Raw genomic sequence first — 19105 nt, 5'->3', positions numbered from 1 at the left:
GTATATCTAATTATTCTTTAATTTAATGTATTCTTGGCATTTTCTAATCTGAAACAGTTTTCTTATTATAAGTAAAACAAATTAATTTTCTTATTTTTATAAAATGAATGACTATTGTTACGAGTGGAAGGTAAAGCATCAGTGGGGAGATAAGAATATATTCAGTGAGTATTTTACATCATATAATTATACGTGGAGATTGTGCCTTATTTCAGTGGACAGGCCTTATCTGTATTTGGAATATTTTGGATATTTAACATTTGAAGTGTTCACCGATTATGTTCTAACTATTGAATACGCAGATGGGGAGGTTGAAGAAAAGAAAGTGACATTTGGGTTTGGGTCACAGTTGGAATTTGGAGTGGAAGTGCAACCTAAAGAAAAGAAAAAAATAATGGTAAAAATACTCTCTGCTGTTCGGTGTTATGAAGCCAAGAAAGAGACGCCGTATACAGGACTGATCAATTTAGGGGCTACGTGCTACTTAAACTCAATAATACAGACACTCTTTCATTTGAAAGGGTTTGTTAAGGAGTTATTTAAGCAGCCACCAGGCGACAAGACAGTGCAAATGCAGAAATTGTTTTATCAGCTAGCAAAGGACACGATGTACGTTGATACGAAAGAATTCACAAATGCGTTCAAATTAAAGAATGAAGATATTGATGAACAACAGGATATACAAGAGTTCTTTAAAGCACTATTGGATGATTTAGAGAAGGAAGCAAAAAACACTCCATTTTTCAAGTATATTGAAGATACTTTTTATGGGGAGTTAGGGACAACCATTAGGTGTGAGAAAGGGTGTGTACGAGAAATAACTGAGAAATATAATGATTTGCAGTTGGTCATGGACTTACCGTACATGGAGAATTCAAGGACCTCTTTAGAAGATTCTCTTCATAATTATATAAGTACAATGCATTTGAAAGCACCTAATTTATACCACTGTGAGAAGCACGGGTACGTTGAGGCTACTAAATCAGATTATTGTAAGACATTCCCGCCTGTGCTATTTTTGCAGGTGAAGAGGTTTAACATGGACTATGAGACTGGGGAAGTGTACAAATTGAATAATTATTATTCATTTCCTAAAGACTTAGACTTGTCTCCGTATACACCTGATAAAAGTGTTGATAATAAGTATACTCTGTACTCTGTGAATGTTCACATGGGATGTGGAATGTCTGAAGGACATTATTATGCGTATATAAGAAAGGGTGATGAGTGGTATAAATTTAACGATACGTATGTGACTAAGTGCATGGAGGAAGAAGCCATTCAAGAAACATTTGGTGGGAGGCATAGGTATAAGAATAAGATAAAGGCAGCGAATGCTTATTACTTGGTATACATAAGAACTTCTCAGATGGAAACTCTTCTTAATAGTATAGTAGAAACTGTGCCTGAAGAAATAAAACAGAGTGTGGAGAAGGAAAGGTTTCTTTCAATCAAATCTAAGCTAGAAATATACGTACCCAGTGCAATGAATGGATACTGGGGAGTGGGATGTTTTACACCAGGCCGGATGTACTTGAAATCATCCCCGGGTGTGATAGAACTTGAAAATTCCCAGTCGTATAATCAAGTGGCTGCACAGGCTAAAAAACTTCTTTCAAAGCCAAATACAGCAATTGATTCTGTTCTCCTGTACACACTGGATGAAAGCGGCAGTGAATCACAGTTACAGCCGATAAACCCCACTGAAATAGTTGCGGATCTTAAAAGCTCCTCTATTTTTGCGATAGAGTCGGATAAAAACATAAAGAAAGAAGACTCTTTCGTCCTTTTTATCAAACAAACAACAGCAATGGGACAGAAGTACTCCCTTAAGGTGCTTATAGGTATAAAATCTGTCCATGTGGTAAATAAGAATGCATGTGTTAAAGAATGGATTAAAGCAGGATATAACTTAAGTGTACCACCATTCGCTGAGATAAATGGAAGACCTAAAGAAATAGAGGATAATATCACATTCAAGAAATTGTTTAATGGTGATTCTGGTGTGATTGTACTTGATGCGGGTGTAAAGGTGCTGACAGAGTATTTCACACAACTTTCATCCCATAAGATTTATACAGTCGTGCACAATAACACGCCCGTAAGTAATTATTGGGTACCTTCTAAAACAACCAAGAGTGAAATGCAAGAAATTCTTCAAAAAACCATGAAATCGGACAAGTTTAAAATAACAGAAATCACTGAGAATGTGATATATTTAGAACTAGAGAAAAACAAGGTTCTAGTGTACCTTTTAGCACTTGGTGATAAAACTGAAAATATCAACCTCATCGAAAAAAATGCATACATCCTCTCAGATATGGTCACAGCAGAAGAAGTCCTCTCTACGCTCGGTGTGAAAAACGAAAGTATAACCCCAGATACACGCATTCTTAAAGCATACCCAAAAGTAGAACAAATCACCACGTATAAACCAACAAGTACAAGAATCAGCTTAAATAACTTGGCATTCTTAACTGTTCAGGAGATAGATAAGAAAATAAAAATAGAAGCTGCCATGAGGTACAGCAGCGAAACTGTTGGATACCCTTTTATGATTGATTTGGAGACAAAAAAGACGGCCATGGAACTAAAAAGATTATACGGCCTAGAGGAGAGTGTCCTAATCAGAGCATCTTCAATTAAACAGACTCAGCTAGAAGAAATGGCTCCAGTAAAAAAACTCTCAAAAAATGAAAAGCTCATTTTTAAGATAACTTACTACCAGAAATACCAACTGAATTCTACTTGTCTATACTTTAGCTAAGAATAAATAAAGTGATAGATCCTATTCATAAATATTCGGGTTATTCATGATACTCCAGTACTTCCACTGAATATAAATTCAGTTATACTTGAATATTTACAACAGATTTAAAACACTGTAATACGTTAGATTACGTATGAATACACTTGAAATCGGGTTATTTATGGATTTCTGTCATTCCTATACGGAATATTTTTAATAATTTCTAGAATTTAATAAATAAATAAATCCTTCAAATTTGAATATTACTAATTTGTATATGAAATTCAAGATAATAGGAGGCAGTAAGACATTTGTGTTTAAAATAGAAAGTGATAAGACAGTGTCAGATTTATACGATGGAGTAGAGGGTGTATTAGGGGATGAACGGTTTTTATTTAAAGGAATGTCAAAAGGCTTTGTTGAGCGGTCAGAGAAACTCATTTCAGAAGAATTCTCTAATCTTGAGTGTATATACGCGGAAAAATCGAATGTGTTAAAGGGTCCTGTAGAAACAGCCACGAATGATTTATACGATAAAGATTTGAATTTTTCTATTCTTGAAGTTCCGGGTGATAATTCTTGTCTCTTTCATTCTCTGAGTGATCTTTTGAATGCGAAGAGTAGTGGAGAGCTTCGGAAAATAGTTGCGAATGAAATTCTGAAAAATCCGAAAGAGTTCTCTCCGTATATAGAGAAGGCACCATTTGAGTACTCTAATTGGATACAGGATCCTACAACATGGGGAGGTGCGCCTGAAATAACTATTATATCAAAGATATATAAGACAAAAGTGTGTGTTATTCAAAGGGATTTAGTGACGTATGGGTTTGGGGATGAGTTTAGGTCTGTTGTATACCTTTCATATTCTGGATCACATTATAATGCAGTTATTGCTAAGACTAAGAGTGGCAGTGTTACTTATAAATTCCCGTGTGGTGATAAATGGGCTGAAGATAAAGCAAAAGAAGCTGTAAGGAATTTCTTTGGTGTATAAGTTAGGTTTTCAGGTGCTTGGTCAGTTGTTTTATAAACGAACAAATAGAAGATAAGAAAAAAGATAGGTTTTTCTTGGAAACAGATTACTGATCCATTTTGAAGTATTCAATGACTCTGCCGTGTTTCTTATCAATCAAAATCATTTTTAAAATAACGTGTCTATATATACCGATATGATTCTAAGAAGTATAATGAACAAGACACTAGCATTAATATTTGGATTACTTATACTCACATTCTTCACTTTATCAGTATCTGCATCAATGGAAGAATCAGAATCAATGGAAGCAGGCAGCTCTGAAAGTGTATCTGAGAGTAGTGAGGAAGTTAGCGAATCCTCTGTATCTGAGGACTCAGCTTCAGCAGCATCTGCATCTGAGGAATCGGCATCTGTCTCTGGATCATCTGCATCTGAGGAATCAGCAGCTGCAGCAAGTGAGTCAGCATCCGCCTCTGGAGCATCCGCATCTGAACAATCAGCTGCTGCAGGAGAAACCGCATCCGCCACTGGAGCATCAGCTTCTGGAGCATCGGCTTCTGGAGCATCCGCCTCTGGTGCAGCAGGAGAGTCGGCATCTGGTGCAGCAGCCATTAACGCATCTGAAGGTGCAGCTGGAGCAGCTGGAGCAGAATCATCTTCTAACCCATCTACCTCAAGAAAGTCAGGGAAGAAAGGAGGAAAAAAGTCTAAGCACTAATTCCATAGTACTTTGATTTAATAATAATGTAATGGCATGATTGCCATAATTAATAATAAACACACATGTTTAACATACTCTCTTCTTTATATTATACAGTAATTAGACTAATTCCTTATATTTGACATGCCCAGATATAATCATAAATAACTCAAAATATGGAAATACTTCTGTACACTGAGAATCATCCCACTACACACACTCTCCTGTTCTATTACTAAATATCTTTGTATAAATCATACAATGTTACAGCACACTTTAAATAAAACTGTTGAAAATATGGGTGCATGATTTAAATAAGTTTGGATTATTCGGGTTAAGCACTGTCAGTGGAAGTATAACAATTAGAAATATTAAGGGCCTTTACCCCCTCAGAAATATCAGAATCAGTTATAGACTTAATCGCATCAAATAAATCATCAGTGGAAGTTGGGCCTAGTCCTATTGAGAATAAGTATGTAGAAATGTCTAAATGCGGCAGTCCCATGAGACCTTCTTCATATTTAAATTCTGATAAATCCTTCTGAATATTCCTGGTGGCCTTCTGAATAATAGAAGTAAATTCCTGCTTACTATACACTTTAGTGGGAATTGTAAAGTATAATACTCCTCCTAGCTGTGAATAACTCAAATGAGCTGTTATCCCTAAGGATGGGTCGAGTGCTCTCTGGATAGAATCGGCCATTACTAAATACGTGGCATATGATTTAATGTTTTTATTCCATGGAAATTTATATCCCATTAGAAATAAATTATTATTCGCTGCTGGATCTGTGCTTGTTTGTGCTTGTGCATATTTCGGAATGAGTGATGTACTCTCTTTATTAGACAGTAATTCTGTACTTGGTCTGTTTAACTTAATGCTTTTTGCGATATTCAATATACCAGGCACGTGTATGTTGCCCATACCAACTAATAGTACACTCCCAGGGACTGCTGTACTCCTAAGGAATCTTTGTAAATGGTCTTTACTGATATTTTTAATGGTCTCTTCAGTTCCCAGGATAGATGAGTTGAGTAAATGTGAGTCCTCTGTTATAGCTGTAATAAATTTCTCTTGTTGGTCTGAATGTGTTCCGCTTACCATACTTATTTCTTTAAGAACTCTTGGTACCTCTTCATTAATACTCTTCTGGTTTACTGGGTGTGATATACTGCTTAATAACTCCTTTGTAAGTACTCTTGAACTGTTCTCTTTGGTGTGCCCATACACTGAAATGTGTGTTTGTGATGTTTTCCCATTTATGTTCATTTTGTCTCTTACACCCCGTGGGATCCTGTTAATAAGTACATGCTCTAAAAGATGTGCTGTCCCATTCGGATATCCCTGCTTTGAACTCTCAATTGCACCACCTTTTATTGCCAGACCAATTAAACACTCTTTCACTGGCATGGGCTTAAGTAAAACAGTAAGTCCATTTGATAGTACTTTCTTTACTATTTTTTGACTCTCACCTGTCAGTGCGTGTACAAGCATAGAAATATAAAAATTCTGTAAAATATTTAAATATTTAAAATGCGTACATAAATTATTTATAAAAATTACACTTTAAATACTTCTTTGATTATTCTTGGGGTATAGCCGAAAATATCAGAAAGTATTTAAGGTGTCTTAAGAGAATATTAATGGAACAGCCCGATATAACCCGAAATATAAAGCATATTATTAGGATACTCATTAAACAAGTGGTTTATAAGTGTTTCTGGTGTAAGAATGTATAAAAAGACAAGGGATCTTTGTATTATGGCAAATTACATTATTTATTTGTGTATTTATCAAAGTTACACATAAATCTATCTTTTATGGCATTGAACATTTTTTTGTATTCAATGCAGTCTCCTCGTGTTCTCTGGAATATGATCAGGGTTTCTGCCCCATTCTTTTTCAAGAAAACCTCTCCACTAATGAGATTCTTAAAACTGTCGACTGTGGAAAATGAAATAACGGTTCCAATCGATTTGTATGGGATAAGAACATCTTCAAATGCCTTGCAGAGAATCCTCAGACTCACACTGACCAGTGCACAACTATAAATTCTGGTGGCGATAGGAAATGTATCATAACTTAAAAAAACTGGCTGGGATGAGCACTCTTTCCCCATAGGAGATATGCATACATCTGGCTGTGTAAATGCAGCTATATCAGCAGGAACTAATTTGGCAGCTACAATTTCTGGGGATCTAATCATTCCATCTGGATCCATATAAAGATTTGGTGCAGATAGCCATGGATTTTCTCCTAATCTACTGAGTCTAATCCTTTTGTCTTGGCTGACAGAAATACACTTTTCAATCATTTCAAGCTTGTTCTTACCAAGAAGATTAAATGGTGAATAGTCACGGAACGTGCTAATTCTAAACCTTTCAAAATTTTTATCTTCTACCACGGGCTTTTCCCATGGAACTACACCAGTAAGGAGGACTAATGCAACAATCCCGAATGACCATACATCAACTAACTCTCCATCATACTCTCCATAATGTATATCTGGTGCCATGTAATTTGAACTGCCACAGTGCTTAGTTAATGGCCTTCGCCCATTTGCATCCCTATAAATAGTTGAACACCCAAAATCCGTCAGCAATAAATTATAGTTACTGTCCAGTAGAATATTCTCTGGCTTTATATCTCTGTGACAAATTCCTCTGCTGTGTATGTACTTTATAACAGAAAATAACTGTTTAAGATATAAATGACAAATGTCTTCAGATAACCCTGTCCCCGGGTCTATATACATAAATAATTCATTCTTTGCAGCATAATCCATTATTATATACGCATGCGTCTTAGACTGATGGAAGTTCTGTATCTTTACTATGTGCTTGTGAGCTAGTGCCTTGTGTATAGAAGCCTCTTTCTTTGCCTCCTGCTTTCTATTCTGTGTCTCTGTAAATATTATTTTAATTGCATATTCAGCACCACTTTGACTCTTCCCCTTTCTTACAGTTGAAGTGGCACCGTGCGCTATCACCTCCCCAATCTGAATGTTCGGTACTTCATTCTTTTCTTCTGTTAATCCTGCAGTCATGAAAATATTTTTTTGTTCTTTTTAGTTTTATGTATCTAGATAATTATACTGAAATTTATCTTGCTGTAAGCTTACTAATACTCTGATTTTATGTTAAGCACTTAGATATTCACTTATTACCAGTGATATTTTTGTTATTTTCATATGCATATACTGTAAAAGTATTATTTCCGGGGATTTTAGACTATTTCGGGTTATATTTCATGTATAATACTTATGTATTTAGTGATATTCCCATTAGAATACCATTTTATGAATGATATCTAGAGTTTATGGCTTAAAACCCTGATTTATTCTGTTGTCATTTATAATATTCAGGTTATATTCGGGTTATAAACAATTGAAATTATTGCATAATACTGGTGAAAAACACGCATTCCATAGGAAAGAGTGCAGTAAATGAATAAATCTAATAAATAATGCGATATTTATTTAAATACTATACCGAATGTTCTGAGCCTCATGAGGGGAAAGCTTAGTATCGCATATGAAAGGATGCTTTAATAATTTCGCTACAGTAGGCCTGTCAACAGGTGCTCTGCGCATACAACATTGTATAAATGAAACTAGTTCTGGTGATGATTCTGAATCTATGGGAATCTTTACCTTTCCTTCTAAAAATCTTCTAAACTCTGCATAGTCTTTTGTATTTCCTGCTGCATCCGCAGCTCCTTTCTTTTGGAAATAAGAGGACTTCTTATTCGCTAAAAAAAGCGACATAGCACCAATGCACCAAACATCTGAAGCAAGCCCATGAATGCTTGATATCCAAACCTCGGGGGGCTTGTACGGGAATGTTCCGTAGCACCTTTTCGGATACGTTTGCTCTATTTTTCCTTGTGGTAGTATCCGAGAGAATCCAAAGTCTATAATCTTATAAACAATTGACTCATTATTATGATGATACCCCATGACATTGGACAGCTTAAGATCTAAATGCGCAATATTCTTGCTGTGAAGGTACTGCAGTCCTAGGAGAACATCCCTCATTATATTTCTAATCTCGTTCTCTTTCTTGCCATGCTCCCTAATAGACACCTTTATATCCAATGGTTCAATAAATAACCAGAGTAATTTCTGGTCTACCCCCTTATAATTCGTGTAATTGCATCTATACGTAAAATAAGTGTGTACAACATTTGGGTGATCTGCCAACATAGATATTTCCTCTTCCTCGGGAATATTTTCTACTTTAAGTATCACTCTTTTTATAATAATCCTGTTCTTTATGCTAATGCTCGTATTTATATTCTCATTTAAGACAGATAAATAATGGGATATATCCCCATTTAGCTCAAAAGCAGCAGTCATCTCTGACAGTCTAATGGGGATTAGCCCGGAAATATCTATCTTTGAGAACTCATTGTTCTGCTCCTTCCTGGTTGGCTTTTTTAAACAGCGGTCAACTTCATCGTTTATCTGATCACACAAATCATACATTGTATCCAAAATGAGAGTGTGTCGTGGTACCCCCATGAAATTATTTTTCCGTCTAAATAAAAAGAATATAAGCATAAAAAGAATGAAGCATTGAGTGCCCACTAAAAGGGCAATCTTTCTTCTTTGTAACTCTGTTCTTAATCGCTTGTCTGGTGACAAAATTGCTCTTACATCCATTTTGTATCTTTGCTCTTTGTTTATTCTATAATTTTTTGGGATTTAAATAGATTTTCAGATATTAAATTAAGACTTAAAGAATATAAGATAAGAAAAAGAAGAGAAGAGCAAGTGCAAAGGAGAAAACAATAGAAAGCAATTCAAAAATACCAATCTAAGTATACAAAATAATACAGTTGGATAAAAAAATTTTAATGCAGTTGGTACTCTACAGAGGAGAGGCAAGTCTGCCGGAGAGTATTTCTGGTCTGGCTGTGAGCAATAGATATATTGCAACTGCACAGTCAAGTGGCGTGATAGAACTATTCAGTAACCCACATTTATTCAGTCTTGCACGGATTGACATAGGCATGCGGGACATTCAAACAATGGAGTTCAACGGCGATGTGCTGGTTATTGGGTCCTTAACACAGGGAATAGCGTATGTGGACACTCTTACAATGGCAGTGAAAAAAGAAAAAAAGAAGGAGTCTGGAAAGTGCTGTGCAGGCAAAAACAGGAGCTGGTTATTTACAGTTTAGTAGAAGGGGGCTCTGAAGTGTTTGTGAATGGTTCTTTTGTATACAGAAATGCTGGATACATTAGTGCTGCATGCTTTGGGCAGAATAGAAATGAGTACGTGCTCGGGATGTACGATGGCCGGGTTATTAAAATAGAGAATGGCCGGGCAACCATGGATATTATTCTGGATAAACCCCGGGGATGCACTGAAGCTGTAATGGATATTGTGCACATCGTAGGAGATGAGTACGGGTGTTGTACAATGGAAGGATCCTTCCATGTTATTGATGTAAACCAGCGGGCAGTAAAACAGACAATAAGCGTGCGTAACAGTTCTCTGAATACTATGTGCACGATGGGGGATAAAGTATTCATGGCAGGCGCTGACTCAAGAATTATTTGCTACACAAAGGCCGGGAAGTATTACAGAAAAGAATCACAGGATGACGTATGTTATGGTGACTGTCTGTTCATGCGGGAATCCAACGGGAATATTGTGGTCGCTTCAGAAGATGGAACTTTAACTGTTGTACATTTACATAAGACAGAGAAAAGGCTTGTTTTAAGAAAGTATCCCACTCACCCCGTGGCGTACACCAATGACAAAGTGTACAGTGCAGCAAAAGAAGAAATGGGTATATTTAATGTAGAAAGGCCAGATGAAGAGAATGACAGTATAAGGAGTAAGTGTATTTTTAAACATATAGCAAAGAGTCCTATACTTGATATTAAGTCATTAGACTCTCTTTCCTTTATACGAACAAAGGAGGGCGTTAGAGCGTATGAGTACAACCACTGTAATACAGCAGTGAATATGCTGGCACAGATTAAAGGCACAGTTATATACCATACGATAATAAACAGGCGTATCTGGTGTGTAATGGAAAAGAAAAAAAGACTCGTCCTCACTGTAGTAGAATTAGATAGTAATAAAGATGCAGTAGTGCCAGAACCAAAAGAGTGGGTATTAACAGAGATAGGTGTAAGTTTTGTGCCAACACATATAACAGAGGGAAGAAGTGAATGTGAAGTATTAATAGGTGGTTCAGATATAATTCTGTTCAACAGCACAGATAACAAACACATGCAAATATCCAGTAAAGAGACTGAATACTTCCTGTGCAGACTTTCTAATAACAGAATCTACGGAGTAGGCCAGAGTGTTAAAGCAGAACTTAAAGACAGCAGAATTCTCACAGTTTTTGACTTAAAAGGAAAGAAATTAGAAGAAGCAGGCATGGTATTTAAAACACCAATCATGGATGTACAAGTACTTAACAAGGAAATATTCATTGCATGCCAAAATGAAATAAAAATACTAGAAGAGACAAAAGAAATAAAAACACTCGACGTATCTGCGGTAATAGATGGAATATGCGTAGAAGACAATGAAATATTTGCTATGCAAAGACCCTGGCAATTCACTCAACAGAAACTTCCCCTGCAAGTATTCAAGGAAAAGTATGGAAGAAGATAGATAATTACTAATAAAGAGATATACATCCGATTCGTAATACTATCCATTCATTTTCTATTATAAGCCAACTGTACATTAACTTATTCTATTTCTCTTTAATACTCCATGGAGGACAGCAGAAACCAAAGGCCTGTCTGCTGGTTATACCAATACACACCGTATACAATAATAAACACAGAATATGTCACGTACATAATAAACAGTATAAAGTAAAACTAACTAGCATTTAATAAGAAAATATCAAGAGACAGACCAATTATAGTCTTCTTCCACGTCTTCCTCCCTTCTTTCTTGTTCTATCAGCTGCAATTGGAGTGACATCCTCAATTCTTCCAATTCTCAGACCATTTCTAGCAAGTGATCTAAGTGCACTCTGTGCTCCGGGTCCTGGTGTCTTTGTCTTTACTCCTCCACTGGCTCTTACTCTTACGTGAACTGCATTGAATCCGGCTGCTTTTGCTAACTCTGCAGCTCTCTGTGCGGCAAACATGGCAGCGTATGGACTGCTCTCGTCTTTATCTGTTTTAACAATCATACCTCCGGTTATTCTGCATATGGTTTCGGTTGATGTCAAGTCAGTTATGTGAACAAAAGTGTCATTGTGTGAGGCATAAATATGTGCCACACCAAAAACTATCTTCTCTTGTGCTTTCTCAACTGTTTCTGCTGGTACTTCTGCATCTACTATTTCTACGTCTGGCTGGATTTTTTGCTCAACTTCCATCTGGGGGTACAAAATAAAAAAATATTTTATTCTTTCATAATGTTTTATTGCAATGACTTTACAGGCCAGTGCAGTTTCTGCTTTAGAGACGTATTCACAGAATCACTCATTTACTGTGAGTGTGGAACTGAAATGTGCATAAAACATTCGCATAATCATAATGAACCAGCGCACACAAGAATACAGCTTACTATCACAGGTGTAATGCCAGATATTGACGTACAGGTAGAGACACCTGATGAGAATATAGATAAATCATCAATTGAATCACAGGTAAGACAGTTTTTATTCACACCCTCAGTGGAAGGAATAAGAATTAAAAAGTGTACACATTTAAGCCCAGAAGGAGATATAAATATAGAAACGGATAAGTGCACTGAGTGTGATATAAATAGTAATTCTTGGGTATGCATAAAGTGCAATAAAGTACTGTGTGGAAGACAGCAGTACGGAATAGAAGGGAATGGGCATGCCATGAATCATTATACAGCGGATAATGAACATTCTGTATATTTAAAAGTGCAGAGCATAGATAGCACTAGAAAGATTGCGGATGTATACTGTTATAAATGTGATGACATGATTAGTCATGATATATACGGCCGTATAAGAAATAATATAAAAAATGAAAATAGAAAAAATAAAAAAAGTAGAAGAAATAAAAAGTAGTAAAGTAACTGAAAATGCGGATATTTCTGAGAGTGATTCATCTGTGGTTTTAAACACAATGGAAATATCTAAGAGGCTTAACAGTAAAGAAGAAGATATTTATCAGAGGTTAGAAACTGAGGGTGAGAAGCAGATTATTCCGTATTTTAAAGTATGCGCAGATGAGGGGATAATTGATTTGGGGAATACTTGTTATATCTCATCGGTACTTCAAGCAATTACATACTGTATTTCAGCTACTGAGTGCAGTGAGAGAGTAAATCCTGTATATCCAACAGAGTGTGAGCGGCCTAAAGAATGTTTTGGGTGTCAGTTTAAGAAAGTGTTTAAGAGGATTGAGTGGTCGCATAAGAAGAAGTCTGGTAATTTTTCTGTTAATCAGTTCTGTAAAGTAATTTCCAGTATTTATCCTGTTTATGTTGTAGGTACACAGCAGGATGCATCTGAGTATTTTTTGGCCTTACTCACACTTATAGAGAGTTATAGTGAAATGGGCCACTTTACAGGACTATTTGACTGTTTTAAGATTCAGCAGGAGATTCACACAGTGTGCCGTGAATGTGATTCTATTACAAAACAAAAAGAAACTGCATCTATTCTTTATATAGGATTCAACCAAACAGTGAATGATTTATTTGCTGAAGAAGAAGTACAGGCTAAATGTGAGTGTGGGAGGAAGAAAAAACAAAGAACGTATCTTACACATGCACCAAGTATATTTACAGTGTGTGTAGGGAAGGGTTTAAATATAGATGAGAATAAAGAGAATCCAACAGAATTTACAGTAAAGGACGTGGCCGGGAAAGAGGTAAAGTATGTACTTGAGGCAGCAATTATATACAGAGGAACAGCACAAGCCGGTCATTATATTGTACAGGTGCCTCTTAAAGAGAGTTATGACTTAGGAAAACTTCTATTCAGTGAGTATGAAAAGGAGCATGTACACTCACAAAAACCACAAGAAATAAGCGAGCACCCAAAAAAGTCTGTGCATAATGAGAAAGTACATAAAAAGCATAAACCATCCACGGGGATAACAGAAAAAGCAGCATATTTAGTTCATGACAATGATAAAATGGGAATTCAGAAGTTGCTTCTACCCGATGCAACCATGCTTTTCTATAAATTGTCTAATGAATAAACGGTATCAGTGTGATTATACGCGAAATTATAAAATGTTTAAGTATCTTGTTGTGCATGAAGTTTCTGGCAGGGTTTCTACAGGGAAAGTGTCAACAGTGCCTGGACCCGGATTATAAGAGTATTTATTTTATTTGTTCATGTGGTGCAGAATTATGCGAAAAGCATGCATTCTTCCATAATTTTGAGAACCATACAAAGTATCCGATTCAGATGGCATTAGAGAATGGGGTATTATGCGTGCAGATATCTGACAATGACTGTTCCCTGATTGAAGGGGCACTTGAAGTACTTAAATATAAAGGGCTAGCAGCAAGTTTAATTAGCAAGCAACAGAAGCATGCGCCGTGCATGCATATCTTTAAAGTATTTAAAGAAATGACACGAGTATTTGATAATATATCCAAGATATCCCTTAATTATAATTTTAGTGAGTGTTGCATATGCTCACTGCGTGAGAATAGGTGGCTGTGTATTACATGTGGTCTTGTATACTGTGGAGGGCAAAGATATAATGTAATGGGGAATGGTCATGCGCATATGCATTTTGAACGGACTGAACATTCTATTTTCATAAACTTAAACTGCTTTAATCCACAGAACCATGAGATGCAAGCATTTTGCAGTTACTGCAGTATATTCATGCAGAATGAAATAGTCTATAAAATATTCAATTCCAGGTACACGGCACTTTCCATGTGTAATGAATGTACAGAAGTGGACCTAATAAAAAGAAAAGAAGAGTGTACAGAATGCACTAAAGGCAAGCTTATATCAAATAATCCAGAGAGTAGTAATTTACCTTCTGGGTATGTTTTATCTGTGATTCAAAGCATTTCTTACTGTATTCTTAATATGGGAATAATTCCGATTTTTGACGATTTAATAATAACGGAAAAAAACACAGAATTTAAAAATGCAGTGAATGAAATTATAGCAAAAGTGATAAATATGCTAGTTTTAGAGAAGACTGAGTACATTTTTACCGATCATATTGAAGATCTTGTTAATAGTGGGTTCGAACCTTATAATGAAGATTCTCATGTCGATGCAGCAAGGTTCTTCCGTAATTTTATGTCTATGCTAAAGAAAAATGAAATGCCTGAAGATGATGAGAAGAATCTGACAACTCATTTTTATATTCTACTGCGGTCAATAATCATATGTAATAACTGTAAAGAGAAATGGGACAGGTCTGAGAAGTTGTGCATTTTGTACTTAAAGCCAAATCAGAGCATTTCAGAGTTCTTCTCTATTAAACAACTGGATAAAGCGTGTAGATGTGGTGCACCAATAAAAACAGTAACTTCCTACCTTGCAAATATTCCGAATATTATGACAATCCGGCTAAAGAAACCAACAAATTCCATCCTTGGAGAAAACACAGAATGTAAGATACAAAGAACTCTCTCGATTCCGCACAGGGAGTGTGAAAAAAGAAAGAGACGATATCAGCAAAAAGACCGAGTGAATCCTTAAATGAACAAGGTGTACCGGCCCCGTATGAAAACAGTCATTTAATTACTTCTAGACTAATACCTCAGGATATATACTGTAAACTACCTTCATTTTTTGTTAAGAACCATCTGGGCAGTAAGAGTATTAGCAAGGAAGCCTTTAAACCCGAGACTAAGAACTCTTTCCTTAATTATAGGCTTAAAGCAGCTGTTATATACCAGAACAATACATACGGTGGGTATTACTTCACACAGATATTAGATGACCGAGTATTTTTAAACAATCTGGACGAGAATGTAGAGAGGATTAATTGGATTACATTCATTGATGGACAGATTCTTAAATTACCGTTATTCAAAGAGGATGTAGTACTTCTTTTATATGTTCATGCAGATGAGTAAAAAGTAAATTCCATGCTCTGATTAAATATTATGCGTGTTTGTGTAAATAGTCCTGTTATATAAATAAAATATATTACACTTTTAAATTATTTTATGTACATGTACTAATAAATAACAGAATATATAAAACAATTAGTAATAATTTATTTTAATATACATTATTTTTAAACCAATATGTATTAATTATTATATAAGAGTGATTGTGTTGTAAATTATATAATACTCAAGGAACAATGTGTATTAAATAAAGTAAATTATTAAAACTTATTATACATAAACTCAAATATTATATTACTTATTATACTATGTGTATTAAATAACCGTATTATAACATATATTACTTATGATACACTCAATAATCTATCACTTTTATTACTTACTGTGCTATGTGTATAAATTATAATATATTACTATATGCATTATAATTTATATTATTTATGATACATACACTCAAATATTATATTACTTATTACTCTATGTATTATAATTTATCTCACTTTTATTACTTATTACTCTATATGTTATTACTTATCTCACTATTATTACTTATGATACATATACTTAAATATTATATCACTTATATTACTTATTACTATATGTATTATAATTTGTTATCACTATAATTACTTATGATACATATACTTAAATATTATCTCACTTATATTACTTATTACTCTATGTGTATTAAATTACTGTATAATTTATTTATAAATAACATATTTACTCTACTAGAGTAAGAAGAAGAATATTCGAACCCTTCACAAATAGAAACCCTTTCTTGATGTCACTGTCTATTGTGGCATTCTGTAATACAATATTTAAGTACTGATCAATAGCTAATAATGTACCATAATAATTACTACCACAGTATGTCCTCACAGAAACTGGACAGTCTATAAATTCAGAAATCTGCTCCATTCAAATTTTTTTATACTGAATGGATAGAATATATACAGTATACAGACAGAATAAAAGGGGAGAACTCTTGAAATTACCAACACAAATATATTTAAGTAAAAATATTCAGTGTGGATTTGAGTGCTGTGGGAGCACTAATCCAAGGATTAAGGAATCTGGCACGGACACATTTTATATCGTATCTGATGAATTTCTGAATGACTTTATTTCATTTATAGAGACTAAAACCATCAGGAATATTATTATAACAAGGACTGCTGTGATGGAGTTAAAGAGGAAGTATATTAATACGTATAGAAGGTTAAGTATAATCATAGACAGGTATAACTTATTCGTATTAGAGGATATTTATTATGAGAGTATATATAAATATGTAGAAGAGAATAAAAGTACAGGGAGTACTTATTATGATATGGTGAGTATGTGGTATAATATACATAATATGAAGTATAAGTATGTATCAGTGCACTCACAGAGAGAAGTACGCTCGGAATATTCGATGGGGTTATTTATATCAACTGTGTACAGTTCTGTGTTACCCAGTGATAGTATTAGGGGTATGTACGTATGTGATAAGAATATGGAATATTTAGGGAAAGAGGATATTATAAAGATAGAGGACAGGACTGAAAAGGGGTTTATTTCTATTGAGGACAGGGATTCAGGAGGTATATTATTGTGTAACATAGAAGGGTACCAGATGTGTATAAGTATACCCAGAGAGTATCTTAATAGGGCCATTGATAGGGATTATGTTATTGTAGAGGTACTTACAGAGGATGGAGATGCGCGTATAGGGAGAGTTATAAGTGTAGAGAGAAGGAGTAGGAAACCATTCCCATGCAGGATTTTAAAGGTTTTAGATAAGGAGAGTGGACATATCCTGGTTGAGCCTGAGATGAATAATCTTCCTAATGTTATTTGTAGATTATCATGTATTAACGGAAGAACTATCGAAGATATTTCAGATATTCTACTGGAGTTAGATAAAAGAGTATTATTAGGGGTTGTAGAAGAATGGAGTGTAAATGAGAAATACCCTGTGGGGTATATAATAAAGGATACGGGTGAGAAGGAGAGTATAGAAGCAGAAACAGCTGCACTCCTGGAACACCATGCCATACTGGACCAGCCATTTGAAATATCTGCTGTACAGGAACTGCCTAATGAGGATTGGACAGTATCACACGATGACTTAAATGAAAGAGAAGATTTAAGAGGGTACCCCATAGCCAGTATAGACCCAGAAGGGTGTATAGATATAGATGATGCATTGCATGCTAAGTATAATGAAGATGGAACTATTGATATGGGTGTACATATAGCAGATGTTACACATTTTGTAAAAGAGGATAGTAATTTAGACAGAGAGGGCAGGATCAGAGGGTGTACGACATACCTCCCTAATAGAAGGATTGATATGCTTCCTCCTCTATTAGGGACTAACTTATGCTCACTCCATAAGAATGTGGACAGGTTGGCATTCTCAGTTATCTGGAAAGTACGGATAGTCCAGGATCAAGTGGTATTCTTAGACAGAAGGTTTACTAAATCCATAATCCGATCGAAAGAGTCCTTTACATATGATCAAGCATCGGCTATCTTAGAGGCGGGAGAGTATAAATCACAGGAATTATTGCACTCCATCCAACTTCTTAAGAATATTTCAAGTCTTTTAAAGAGGGAACGGCTTCGAACGGGTGCATTTGTGATTCACTCAGACGAGTGCAGAATATCTGCAAGGACAGAGAAGTATTTCAATGAAATAGCGTATAACCCATCAGAGCATATTATAACAGAAGATGCACACTCTGAAGAACATGATACGCACTCACTCGTTGAAGAGTTCATGTTACTTGCTAATCAGCATGTGGCCAAGTACATATCAGAAGTATACCCTAAGGAGTCTTTAATAAGAGTCCATCCAAGACCATCTGCATCTGCATTTAAGGAATTAGAAGTGGCACTCTCACAGCACACTAATTCACGCATTGAACTGAACCCATTAAAACCATCTGAATTATCAGTTACCCTGAAGGAGTACTCTACTACAGATGTACTGAAAAGTACTATTGGTGCATGGGCTACTAAGTGTATGACACAAGCTGTTTACTCGCCTTCTTCTGTAGGGTGTAAATTACATTACGGTCTGGCAATGAATTATTATACGCACTTTACTTCTCCCATTAGAAGGTATGCTGATGTCATTGTGCACAGAATACTGTACAGTGCAATGAACCACCAGAGATATTCACCAGTGACTGAAACAAGACTGGAGAGCATCTGTGACTCAGTTAACAGATCGTACAGAAATGCCAAGATGGTGGCACGGCATGCGAATCAGTTATACGTTAGGTACTTAATCATGAAGCAAGTGATGAATTTAGTTGTAGTGGGTATATCCACTGATAAAGTAGAAGTATACTTGCCATACTATGGTATAAATGGCATTCTATCCCTGCCAGAGTCATTTATCATTCAGAATGGAATTATCACAGATGGCAAGAATGTGAGGGTGGGTGTGTTCTCTTCTGTACAGGGAGTTCTCATCCCAGAAATTAGAAAAGTATTTGCATTTGCTATTGTGCTTTAAACAGAAATAAATACAATTAATAATTGGTTATGTCTACGTGTGTATGGGTTAGTAGAGGGAGTGGTGGCAGTGTGGGGTTCAGGAGGTCCTGTCGGGTTTGGGTGATTTTTAGAGTCTGTCAAAACCGCGGGAACT

General features: G+C 35.5%; 13 protein-coding genes across 13 annotated transcripts; 8 read left to right on the top strand and 5 right to left on the bottom strand.

Annotated features, from left to right (window-relative positions):
* Positions 1–103: 103 nt before the first annotated feature.
* Positions 104–2826, top strand: NEPG_01368 (uncharacterized protein; the record flags this gene model as incomplete). Its single annotated transcript, XM_013203742.1, has 1 exon — positions 104–2826. The coding sequence occupies one exon, from the start codon at positions 104–106 to the stop codon at positions 2765–2767; it is 2664 nt and encodes an 887-aa protein (XP_013059196.1). The 3' UTR covers positions 2768–2826.
* Positions 2827–3026: 200 nt separating this feature from the next.
* Positions 3027–3743, top strand: NEPG_01367 (uncharacterized protein; the record flags this gene model as incomplete). Its single annotated transcript, XM_013203741.1, has 1 exon — positions 3027–3743. The coding sequence occupies one exon, from the start codon at positions 3027–3029 to the stop codon at positions 3741–3743; it is 717 nt and encodes a 238-aa protein (XP_013059195.1).
* A 175-nt stretch (positions 3744–3918) lies between these two features.
* On the top strand, positions 3919–4505 carry NEPG_01366 (uncharacterized protein; the record flags this gene model as incomplete). The annotated part of the gene is made up of 1 exon (XM_013203740.1): positions 3919–4505. The coding sequence occupies one exon, from the start codon at positions 3919–3921 to the stop codon at positions 4441–4443; it is 525 nt and encodes a 174-aa protein (XP_013059194.1). The 3' UTR covers positions 4444–4505.
* Positions 4506–4522: 17 nt separating this feature from the next.
* Positions 4523–5920, bottom strand: NEPG_01365 (uncharacterized protein; the record flags this gene model as incomplete). The annotated part of the gene is made up of 1 exon (XM_013203739.1): positions 4523–5920. One exon carries the CDS (start codon positions 5918–5920, stop codon positions 4760–4762), a length of 1161 nt encoding a protein of 386 aa, XP_013059193.1. The 3' UTR covers positions 4523–4759.
* Positions 5921–6189: 269 nt separating this feature from the next.
* Positions 6190–7472, bottom strand: NEPG_01364 (CAMK/CAMKL/CHK1 protein kinase; the record flags this gene model as incomplete). The annotated part of the gene is made up of 1 exon (XM_013203738.1): positions 6190–7472. The coding sequence occupies one exon, from the start codon at positions 7470–7472 to the stop codon at positions 6201–6203; it is 1272 nt and encodes a 423-aa protein (XP_013059192.1). The 3' UTR covers positions 6190–6200.
* A 432-nt stretch (positions 7473–7904) lies between these two features.
* NEPG_01363 (serine/threonine protein kinase) lies at positions 7905–9094 on the bottom strand (the record flags this gene model as incomplete). The annotated part of the gene is made up of 1 exon (XM_013203737.1): positions 7905–9094. Exon 1 carries the CDS (start codon positions 9087–9089, stop codon positions 7905–7907), a length of 1185 nt encoding a protein of 394 aa, XP_013059191.1. The 5' UTR covers positions 9090–9094.
* Positions 9095–9283: 189 nt separating this feature from the next.
* NEPG_01362 (uncharacterized protein) lies at positions 9284–9610 on the top strand (the record flags this gene model as incomplete). The annotated part of the gene is made up of 1 exon (XM_013203736.1): positions 9284–9610. The coding sequence occupies one exon, from the start codon at positions 9284–9286 to the stop codon at positions 9608–9610; it is 327 nt and encodes a 108-aa protein (XP_013059190.1).
* Positions 9611–9717: 107 nt separating this feature from the next.
* Positions 9718–11067, top strand: NEPG_01361 (uncharacterized protein; the record flags this gene model as incomplete). The annotated part of the gene is made up of 1 exon (XM_013203735.1): positions 9718–11067. The coding sequence occupies one exon, from the start codon at positions 9718–9720 to the stop codon at positions 11065–11067; it is 1350 nt and encodes a 449-aa protein (XP_013059189.1).
* Positions 11068–11316: 249 nt separating this feature from the next.
* Positions 11317–11791, bottom strand: NEPG_01360 (40S ribosomal protein S14; the record flags this gene model as incomplete). The annotated part of the gene is made up of 1 exon (XM_013203734.1): positions 11317–11791. One exon carries the CDS (start codon positions 11789–11791, stop codon positions 11324–11326), a length of 468 nt encoding a protein of 155 aa, XP_013059188.1. The 3' UTR covers positions 11317–11323.
* A 56-nt stretch (positions 11792–11847) lies between these two features.
* NEPG_01359 (ubiquitin carboxyl-terminal hydrolase 14) lies at positions 11848–13615 on the top strand. The gene has a single exon (XM_013203733.1). The coding sequence runs from the start codon at positions 12417–12419 to the stop codon at positions 13599–13601; it is 1185 nt and encodes a 394-aa protein (XP_013059187.1). The 5' UTR covers positions 11848–12416; the 3' UTR covers positions 13602–13615.
* Positions 13616–13657: 42 nt separating this feature from the next.
* On the top strand, positions 13658–15079 carry NEPG_01358 (uncharacterized protein; the record flags this gene model as incomplete). Its single annotated transcript, XM_013203732.1, has 1 exon — positions 13658–15079. The coding sequence occupies one exon, from the start codon at positions 13658–13660 to the stop codon at positions 15077–15079; it is 1422 nt and encodes a 473-aa protein (XP_013059186.1).
* A 1079-nt stretch (positions 15080–16158) lies between these two features.
* On the bottom strand, positions 16159–16377 carry NEPG_01357 (uncharacterized protein; the record flags this gene model as incomplete). Its single annotated transcript, XM_013203731.1, has 1 exon — positions 16159–16377. One exon carries the CDS (start codon positions 16375–16377, stop codon positions 16180–16182), a length of 198 nt encoding a protein of 65 aa, XP_013059185.1. The 3' UTR covers positions 16159–16179.
* A 19-nt stretch (positions 16378–16396) lies between these two features.
* Positions 16397–18978, top strand: NEPG_01356 (uncharacterized protein; the record flags this gene model as incomplete). The annotated part of the gene is made up of 1 exon (XM_013203730.1): positions 16397–18978. The coding sequence occupies one exon, from the start codon at positions 16397–16399 to the stop codon at positions 18968–18970; it is 2574 nt and encodes an 857-aa protein (XP_013059184.1). The 3' UTR covers positions 18971–18978.
* Between the last annotated feature and the right edge of the window lie 127 nt (positions 18979–19105).

This window comes from Nematocida parisii (genome assembly GCF_000250985.1).
Source record: "Nematocida parisii ERTm1 unplaced genomic scaffold supercont1.3, whole genome shotgun sequence".
Classification (NCBI taxonomy): domain Eukaryota; kingdom Fungi; phylum Microsporidia; genus Nematocida; species Nematocida parisii.
Note: the sequence above shows the minus strand (reverse complement) of the source record. Positions and strands in the feature narration are given on the sequence as shown.

Excerpts from the sequence above, each read along its gene's own strand:
- NEPG_01359 (XM_013203733.1), top strand. The coding sequence starts at position 12,417 with ATGAAAATAGAAAAAATAAAAAAAGTAGAAGAAATAAAAAGTAGTAAA.